Below are 9,685 nucleotides of genomic sequence, written 5' to 3' on the forward strand. Positions count from 1 at the left end.
TTAAAAATTAAAAAATCACTTCTATTCAGCCAGGGTTCAACTGCTTCATAAATGCCAGTATATAATTGTTCTTTTCTTCTTGTTAATCATAAATGTTGATTTTCTTATTTAGGATTAAGGGATATATTGTTATATTGTGGGTTTAAGTGTTAGAGTAGCATAAGCTAAACTTTCGCCCAATAAAGACGATTATTATTAATGTTATTATTTTCCTTCGCGAAAACGGACACCCAAAGAAGACGGCGTTGAAACGCTTCAATAATTTTCCCATTTTGTACTATCCCCTAATTTCAAAACACCCTCAACCTTCGTTAATTACAACACCAATCAATACAACCATCACCAACCTTGCAGAAAAACATCACCACCCCAAATCCAAACTTCAGTCTACCACAAAACCCACTCAAAATCAAAAAATCCAACCCTGACCACCCATCGCTCAACATATGCATAGCTATGTGGAAGTCTGCAAGCCAGCCAAGTGAAACGGGCCCACGAGTGCAGTGCACGATAACAATGCCCGAAACCCCCTCCTGCATCGGAATTACCGGGGGTACCACAGGGGTCGTACCGCGGGCTCCCCCTGTTGCATGTCGCTCATCCGCCGTGCGAAACGAGCTAGGAGAGGGGGAGGGGAGAGGAGAGACGCGTGTCGTTCGGCAGCTGGCTCGTGCCGGCGATAGCGGCACCCAGACAGACAAACAAACATGCGACGAGTAACTTAAGAACGCATTAGATTTCGACGGAAACCATCATAATGGAATCAGCGTACCTATTTAGGTGGAGGAGTAGAAAATTTGGGGGTTCGGAAGTAGATCCGAGTACTTCGGGCGTACAGACAGGGACGTATGGGGTCTAGACTTTTTCAGTCTAGAAGAATCTAACAGTAAAACAAGTTGCAGATGGGCTCCTATTCCAACTAGAATGAGAACTTTAAATGTAATATCCCATCCATTGAGCTTTATCCCACTAGAGACCAGACATATAGTAATGTGGTCTTCAAGGGGACAACAGGAGAATGAATCAACAAGCAATCAAAAGCTACTGATACCAAGGCAGTGCATTTGGTGGTGACGCTGAGAATATCAATACAAAATTCAAAAGGGAATATGGAAAACTTATTCATAACTCTAAAACTAATTGCACTAGAACTTTGCGGTAAAAAATATTTTATTAAGTACGATACTAAATACCTAATACCATTTCAGGTTTGAAATTTCAAGATTTTGCCTAGTCAATTCGTCTAAATATAAATCATACAAAATTTAAAACAAGTTGCAGATGGGCTCCTATTCCAACTAGAATGAGAATTTTAAATGTAATATCCCAACCATTGAGACCAGACATATAGTAATGTGGTCTTCAAGGGGACAACAGCAGAATGAATCAACAAGCAATCTAAAGCTACTGATACCAAGGCAGTGCTTTTCTCAAATTTTAAGATTTGTTACAGTAGCATATTCAGTAATGTTGTAAACATCATAATTGCAGTTTTTGGCTCTTAATTAATGTGACTATATTGTTGGATTTTCAATTATTTTTCGTCTTAACAGCCACAAAAGTAGTGGCCCACGAAATATTGTTTTATATTCTAATAATAAGTAAAGATGATGATAATAATTATTTTATATGAAATCATTTTTGATGCTATCGTTTGGGTAATGTTTATGGAAAAAATATTATGTTCAGAAGATGAGCACTTTTTTGTCTAGACTGAAATTTTCAAACATTCAGTCCCGTCATAATAGTATATTCTAAAACAAGTTGCAGAATGGGCTCCTATTCCAACACGAATGAAAAATTCGAACGCATAGGTGTTGGAATTGCCTTCTGCAAACGAATATCAGACGATATTTTCTCTATTTCAGTCAAGTTTTGTGAAACATTATCGAAATACAATGAAATATTCAGATTATACATCCTAATGACTTTTGTATTGTATCTTGGCAGTTGATGTGACTGTTACAAAAATTAGATTAAAGAATTTGAATCGTACGTTTTGAATTTTTTTAATAATAATAAAATTTATTTAGCACCCGGCTAGTATTTTGGAATAATTTATAATTATGCATTAAATTCGTGAATTATGTCGGACAAAATCGATTTGACACCTCCAGAATCAAGAGAAATTGCTAATAAAGTTGCAAATCATTTCACTATATCGAAATTATATTATATTGATAATTAAAGTGTGTTGAAATTTGATAGGATCGGAAGTCAGTGTAGACAACCACAAAACGAAAAATATAACTGAAAACAATGCTGTAAATGAGTTCATAACAGCACTGCTTTTAGTACCGTGATGAACTCATTACGATACTGAAATAGAGAATATTATTTAATTCATGTGCACCAGTATATCGCGATGATTTTAAATATAGATCAGGGCGCATTCATTATTTCGCCATGTGTTAAAATTTTGTGACGATTCTCCTCTCCATATTCTCTTCTTTTCAAAAGAAGAGCATTATTGTAGCTTTGTTGCTATCCTGGGGGCTCTTACGTTCTTGATCTCGAAATAATCTAGTTACCGTTGTCTGGGTTTTAGTAGAACAAGATTTTTGAAAGAGGATTGTTTTTCACCTAAGTTTGATCCCCTATCAGGTATGACAAGGGTAAGTGGAAGTTTCTAGAAAAGCAGAGTCGACAAGGATTTCTTACTGTTTCAAGCTTTTCTCTGTTGTACAAATTTTTGTACCCAATTTTATGTATGTAGTTAGATCTCCTTCAGAACCTGATTGACAAACTGTGGAATTTAACAATTGATTTTCAGTTATATTTCAAAAATCGACAAAACATTTTCGGCTTCACATATACAAAGTCAGTTTTGCGGCGTTCCATACTCAAAACTTATAACTGTATAGTAGGATTCGCGCATAGGCTATTGACAGGGCAACATATTTGGGTTTTGTGGAGATTGAAACCGGATATTTTTCCTTGATTGTGCCGTTGTGATCTGTTTTTCTTTCCGGTGAGTTATTTACCTTCCTTTATATAGTGCTGAGCTTTATTTTGCTACGATCCTAGGGGTCGTATTTTCCTTATAACCTCTTCTCTTTTTTTCTGTTTTTTTTTTCAGTAGTTTTAAGATAAGCTCGTTATACTAATCTCTTTTTTTTCGCAAACATGGATGAAACGGATCCCGAGGCTTGGCCTCGGGTTCTGTCTGTATTATCCCCCAGGGCTAACCTGGCCTTTTCTCAGCTGAGTAAAGAAATCTGGAATTCCATTAATGTTAGTTTGTTAAAGGAAGAATTAACAACTGTCAGGGTTGAAGCCCTTCGACGTGACAAATCCGATCTAGTTAACAAAATAGACGAAGTTCTTAATAAAATAAGTGAAGGTACCTCAAAAATTCGCAAAACTCACTGCTTCTACTCTTGTAAGGACAAAGGTCCTTTCGAGGTAGTGATCGAAAGTTCTAGTAATGAAATCAAAGATTTAAATCCTCTTAATATAGGGAAAATCATCTACAATAATTCTAATTACAGTGACTTCAATATTCTCAATATAAATCGTAAAGGCCTGAGAAGGGTCGGAGTTAGATTTGCTTCCGCTGATCAAGCTAACAACTTCGTTAAATACAATGATTTTAACCCAACAGTTTTTGAAGTTTACATTCCTGGGAGGTTTGTCACTGTGATGGGAATTGTTCGGGATGTGGGTCAAGATATTTCTGATGAAGAAATTATCTCAATGGGTAAGGGTGTAAATCCAGGTGTTCAAGTTATAAGGGTGAGACGGTTTAATAGAAGAAAGACTACAGAAAATGGTATCAGTTACGTAAAAACTAATACTTGTGTTATTACTTTTGAGGGTACCACTCTACCCAAATTCTTCGAACTATACTCAATCAGGTTGCCTGTAGAACTTTATATCCCTCCAGTAGTACAGTGTAACAAATGCTGGCGTTACGGGCATGTGAGAAATTTATGTAGGGGTAAATTTAGATGTTCTAAATGTGGTTCTCATCACGATGATGAGAAACCATGCGATTCTGAACCTAAATGCATTTTTTGTCAACAGGATCATTTAGCTTCCGATAGAAAATGCCCGGAATACTTGCGTCAAACTAAAATGAGAGAAATTATGGCGTTACATAATGTGTCATTATATGAAGCAGATAAAGCTTGTAAGAGACAGGTTGCCCCCTCCCCTTCCGATTTTCCTTCTTTTCATAAGAAATCCTTTGAAAGGAGTCCGGATTCCTCCGGGCGAGTCGACCTCTCCTACGCCAATATTGCTGCTCGTCCCAAATCCCCTTCAGTTCAGAACTCTCAACTCAATAATCCCAGACAACGTCCCAAGAGGAAAGCTGCGTCTCAGCTAGGATATGATAAGGAGGCTCATAATGCTTGCTTATTCGATCAAAGACCTTCTTTTGCTTCTGAATGTATTTCTTCCTCCCATCAGGAGGCTGGCCCTAACAAATTCTCCTCATCCTCCCCAATCAAATCAAAAGGTTTTTCTCAACTTCAATCCTTTTCTCAGGCTAGTTCATACGACTACAGCCAGAACGAACAGTTTACATTAGAAGATAACTCGATTTACCCTAGACAAATAATCACATATAACGAGGACTACCTGCAATACGGTGCGTCCTCGTTGTCTTAAGTTGATTTATACATATTTTAGTGTTTTTTTTTATTTACTTATAGACCTTTTCCGGTTCAATTTTCCTTTTTTTTGTTTTTTCTTTAAGTTTACATTTAGATTTTTTTTCATAATCCCTTTAATGGAAATTAAAGTTCTTCAGTGGAACATTAGATCTTTCGTATCGAACTTTAATGATCTGAAGATCCTTATTAAGGAATTGAAAACAGATACAACGTGGAAATATTATATGAGGGGTTATCCTCACTTGGTCTTAGTTTGCCCATTAACATCTATGAGGCTATCTTCTCCCATAGAGAAGAGATAACGAGCTTATTATTGGAATTTCTTAGATGCTCGAATTTGCATGTATAGCTTGTAGATTTTGGAGTCATATAGTACGTTAACAGTTCAGCATTATAATATCCTTTGTCCTTTCAGATTTTTCCTGGTGTTTGTGTTTCATCCTGTGTTCTCCACGGGGTTAAGCTACAAGTCAGCCTATTTGTCAAGTTGAACAATCTAAACGTTTACAATAATCCGTATTCAAAGTCTCAGTCCGGTATAGATTAGTTCTAGACTCCTACAGCCCTGGGAACCGGATTGACAATTCACCGTCCACTAAGAGATTGGAAGCATAGCCTGCGGGCTGTTCCATGGTGCTAAGTATCCTTAGTTTGGGGGCTGCTAACGAGGAAGCTATAGCATTGAGATAAAGAAGAAGAAGAAGAACTGTATAGTAGATTTATCGTGTTTAAATATAGCATAATTATTGTATAAAGTACAGATTAGGAAAACTAAGTCTATGAGATTAGGGCAGCCTTAGGATAGTTAGATAGGTAGACATTAGTAGAAATAAGGTAGATAGAATTAGGATAGGAATATATAGGATTGAATAATCAGGTGTATAAGAACTAATTAACATAGTCTTAAGTAAGTTAGTTCCCTTTATAACCTCAATGTTTTGTTTGTTTTACAATAATCAGCAGACCAGAAAAATAATCCAATTTATATCTGGTAATTCAAAAACTAGGTCATCAGGCACTGAAATTACCTGGCGACCTTCTTCTGTTAGTTCTTCTCTGGATAATAAGGGTGAGGAACCTACCCCTTAGAGCTAGCTGGCCACCTTTTGTCACCCGTTGGACATAAAAAACCTGCCCAAGAGTTAGAACGACGCGTCAGCAAGTAATCTAATCGAGTATGATAAGGAATTTGGTGGTGACGCAGAGAATTTCAATTCAAAAGGGAATATTGAAAACTTATTCATAACTCCGAAACTAATTGCGCTAGAACTTTGCGGTAAAAAATATTTCATTAAGTACGATACTAAATAATACCCTTCAGGTTTGAAATTTCAAGATTCTGCATAGTCAATTCGTCTAAATATAAATCATACAAAATTTGAGATCTTGATATGTTTGCCTTAAAAATTAATAGATCGTTATCACAACCTTAGAGGATCGATGTGATATAACAACTGATTTTTGTACTGAACATAGAGAAGGTTCTGAACGGCATACGGCGGACGAGCAGAATTATTACACATTTATACTATAATATACCAAAACAAAACGTAAATTGTAAAAATTTCAGGGGATCAAATATCGAACTCTCTACGTCACTGGGTGCAGAAGTGGCTTAATTTGAAATTATGAGGCTTTATGGAGTACCGAAATAACCGAGTGTCGATGATAAATGTTTCGACTGGTTGACTTACGTCCAATCTGTTGAATAGATTTAGTTCACTTTTTTTAATTTTCTTGAATTTAATGACTTTTAACATCGGTCGGAAAGTTGGGAGTATTAATGTATCATAGCAACAAATTTTTGAATGAACTTTCATAGAAATATCTCTCTCAATTACCCAATATCAAATATTTTTATTTTACACATTTCAAATTTTAGGTTCGAATAATGTCGACAGCGCCATCTATTCGACCCAATTAAAACTCCAGCAATGCATATAATGATAATTCAAATTTAGGTACAACAGGCTTTTGAATGATTAATTAGCACTCTATTAAAACATCTGACAATTTCAAAAGGTCATGACTTTACAATTTTGCTAAACTGAATTCGTCTAGGATTTGAAATGGTGGATGCGCTCTCTGAAATATACTTTAAACAATTGAAAAATACCTTTTATTACTGATTGATATATTTTATAACATATATAAATACAATACAATCACAATATTTAAATTTATATAAATAATATTTTCATTGTTCATCTACCCCAAATCTGAAAAAACAAGGCACAGTTATTAGGTATTAAATAATACTAGAGTATCTCAGGTCATGCAGGAAATTGTAAAAGAGTGCTTCATCACCAAAAGTTACTTACTAATTGAGCACTGATTACACTTTTTCTCATGTACACTTGAAAATAATAAAACATCTCAATTATTATTCTTCTATTCATGTAGCAATGAAATTGTATTAAATTTGAAAGACCTTGATATCAAAAAAATAAAAACACTTATAAAGCATAGTTATAATTCATAAATTGTTCAATGTTCTGCTTTGAACAAATTTTTCTTGCACAGGGTATTGTTTTAACCATTCATGAAACTCTAATGACTGAGAAATTACTTATAAAATTTTCATAAGAATGCAATGTTATGATATTGGAAACAGTAATGAACACTGCAATGAGATGAAATAATATATCACTCAGCAATTTTCAAATTAGTATTCAATTTCAGCTAAATATAGTGGAATTTAGAACTATGTGAAGTTCCTGTGTTTAAAAGAATCTCTATCAATAAGGAATTCAGAAAGGTTCAAATGTCAGTTATCCAAAATGAACAACATACATGAATGAATAAGGTCTGCTATTAATGAAATTTATCACTAGATTATCCCTAATTTTTGCATGAAAATGTGAACCTTTTTCAATCAATTTCTTTAGATTCTTGATATTATTGAAGTAAGCTGTTAAATCGTTGTACTGATGAAAGGATACGATAAGCTATCGAACTTATTTGAATTCTATATTTATTTATTAGCGTACAGAACGATTATTTTGATCTGTAGAACTTACCTGGTGCTAGTCCGCTATTTACTTGTCCCATTTCAGTCAAACAAAGGTAACTTGCAGTGAACTCCAACCATAACCTAATTTTAAAATAGTCTTATTAGACATGTACATAGCACATAACAATTAAAATTAATAAAATTCATATTATTTTTATTTGAACTAATAAGTCTTTATTGTTGCGTCAATTAAAATTCATCCATAGAATAAAATTACAAATGTCAAGGACATAGAATCAAATGGAGAAACAATTATTGAGGAAAAAAAGGGATAACTAGCCCATGAATATTGAGAAAAATGTTCACTTTCTTTATCAGAAGCGCTGAACAATTTGGGACGAATTCGAAACGTATTCAATATTCAGTAGTATAATAAGTTCATTAAAGCAAACTCTGTGTTCTCATTTTACTGTGAGATGTCAAAGTTATGTCAAAACAAAAAAAAAACAGTTTTTATAACCTAAAAGCGTAGGCTCAAACAGCTTTCCTGAGAAGGAGAAATTGTTTTTCAACTTTAATGGGTATATTTTCGACTTTTTTTTTGTGAAAAAATAATTCATTAACACATTTGCAGCAAAAGGAAAGGAAGATGATGATATGCCTGCAGAATTTTCAGTTGAGAAGATACTTGACAAGAGAACAAGAAACGGAAAAATTGAGTATTTACTGAAATGGAAAGGTTATAAAGAGTAGGTACATGCATATATTTGGTTTTATTTTTGAAATATATACCTCTATATGATAAATTAATATGTGTTATCAATGTATATCTTACTGATACCATGTTCAACATTTACTTTATCTTGACCATGTTACAAGGTTTTTTGATATTTCTTTTTTCACAGCGAGGATAATACTTGGGAGCCTGAAGAAAATCTCGATTGTCCTGATCTAATTTCAACATATGAATCACAGTTTCAGAACATTGTAACCAACATGGTTGATGATAGTGATAAAAGTAATAAACGTAAGAGTATTGCGGAGGATAATAGACTAAGGGGATTTGATAGAGGACTTGAACCAGATAAAATCGTTGGAGCTACAGATGTTAGTGGTGAATTCATGTTTCTAATGATGTGGAAAAACTGTAAAGAAGCAGATTTAGTGGCAGCAAGAGTTGCAAATGCTAGATGCCCAGAAATAGTTATAAAATATTACGAAAGTAAACAAATGTGGTATTGTAAGCCCAATGTTATTGAAATTGATTAGATTAGATACATATATTGTAACTTTTGTGAAGAAAAAATTCAATATTTCTTCAAATGGAAAATCATTATGACATCTGGTAGTCTTGGTTTTGAATTTTTCTATAATTAATTTCTCGAAAAAAACAGTTATTTTATATTTTGTGCTTTTATGTGTAATGATTTATTGTTTGACACTGTCGTATTCTGATAGTAATGATGAAATTTCCGTCTATTATTTTAAATATTCAGAATTTGAATTTGTTGATTGAGAGGAATAATAATTTAATATGATTTGCAGAGTTTTTTATTATTATCAAGCCTATCTTCAAAACCATTGATGAAAAAATTTATTTAATTAATCTCATTAACAATGCAGTTTTTTCCAATGGACTATACATCTTTTTTTTTCTAGATCTCCATTGTTTATATATAGCTGTCATATCATATTCAGTCTTTTCAATTCAAAATGTTTTTCAACTAGAAGGCATTCTTACGGTTTTCCAAGTATTAATGTCATTGCAATCAACAAGACTGTTTTTGTTATATTTTAGTAAACTGAGCTAACAGTTTACCAACAAAAATTACACAATTTAGGTGTACCAACATCACAATAGGCTGATGATTTCCGTTTTCAATTTTGCCATTTAAAATTATGAAAAGTGTATTCGCGCATTCACCAATTTGTTGCATGTCATAAATTTTTTATCGCAAAAATAACTTCAGCTCAGATATTATTGTTTCCTATGCTAACATAACATTGATTGTTCCGTTTGGGATCCGATATTTCCGATGGGGTTGCCTATAGTATATACCGGGTGATTCTTAACTACTACGTTTTAAGAAATAAAAGGTCCTTCGAAACGGAC

General features: G+C 33.8%; 2 protein-coding genes across 2 annotated transcripts in view; one reads left to right on the forward strand and one right to left on the reverse strand.

The window, feature by feature from the left end:
- Nucleotides 1-7,818, reverse strand: part of LOC123674590 (protein neuralized) — a 55,155-nt gene extending 47,337 nt beyond the window's left edge. Inside the window, exon 1 of the mRNA XM_045609514.1 lies at nucleotides 7,640-7,818. Within this exon, the coding sequence (XP_045465470.1) occupies nucleotides 7,640-7,670 (31 nt within the window). The 5' untranslated portion in view covers nucleotides 7,671-7,818. The remainder of the gene's footprint in view (nucleotides 1-7,639) is intronic.
- A 181-nt stretch (nucleotides 7,819-7,999) lies between these two features.
- LOC123674591 (chromobox protein homolog 1-like) lies at nucleotides 8,000-9,116 on the forward strand. Its single transcript, XM_045609515.1, has 3 exons — nucleotides 8,000-8,153; nucleotides 8,207-8,321; nucleotides 8,478-9,116. Exons 1-3 carry the CDS (start codon nucleotides 8,150-8,152, stop codon nucleotides 8,839-8,841), a joined length of 483 nt encoding a protein of 160 aa, XP_045465471.1. The 5' UTR covers nucleotides 8,000-8,149; the 3' UTR covers nucleotides 8,842-9,116.
- Nucleotides 9,117-9,685: the final 569 nt, after the last annotated feature.

The sequence above is a fragment of the Harmonia axyridis genome, chromosome 3, assembly GCF_914767665.1.
Source record: "Harmonia axyridis chromosome 3, icHarAxyr1.1, whole genome shotgun sequence".
NCBI classification, from domain to species: Eukaryota; Metazoa; Arthropoda; class Insecta; order Coleoptera; family Coccinellidae; genus Harmonia; species Harmonia axyridis.

What these genes read in the sequence shown, in the direction of transcription:
- LOC123674591 (XM_045609515.1), top strand. An exon ending in AAATGGAAAGGTTATAAAGA is followed by an intron (nt 8,322 to 8,477) that starts GTAGGTACATGC and finishes CTTTTTTCACAG; the next exon opens with CGAGGATAATACTTGGGAGC.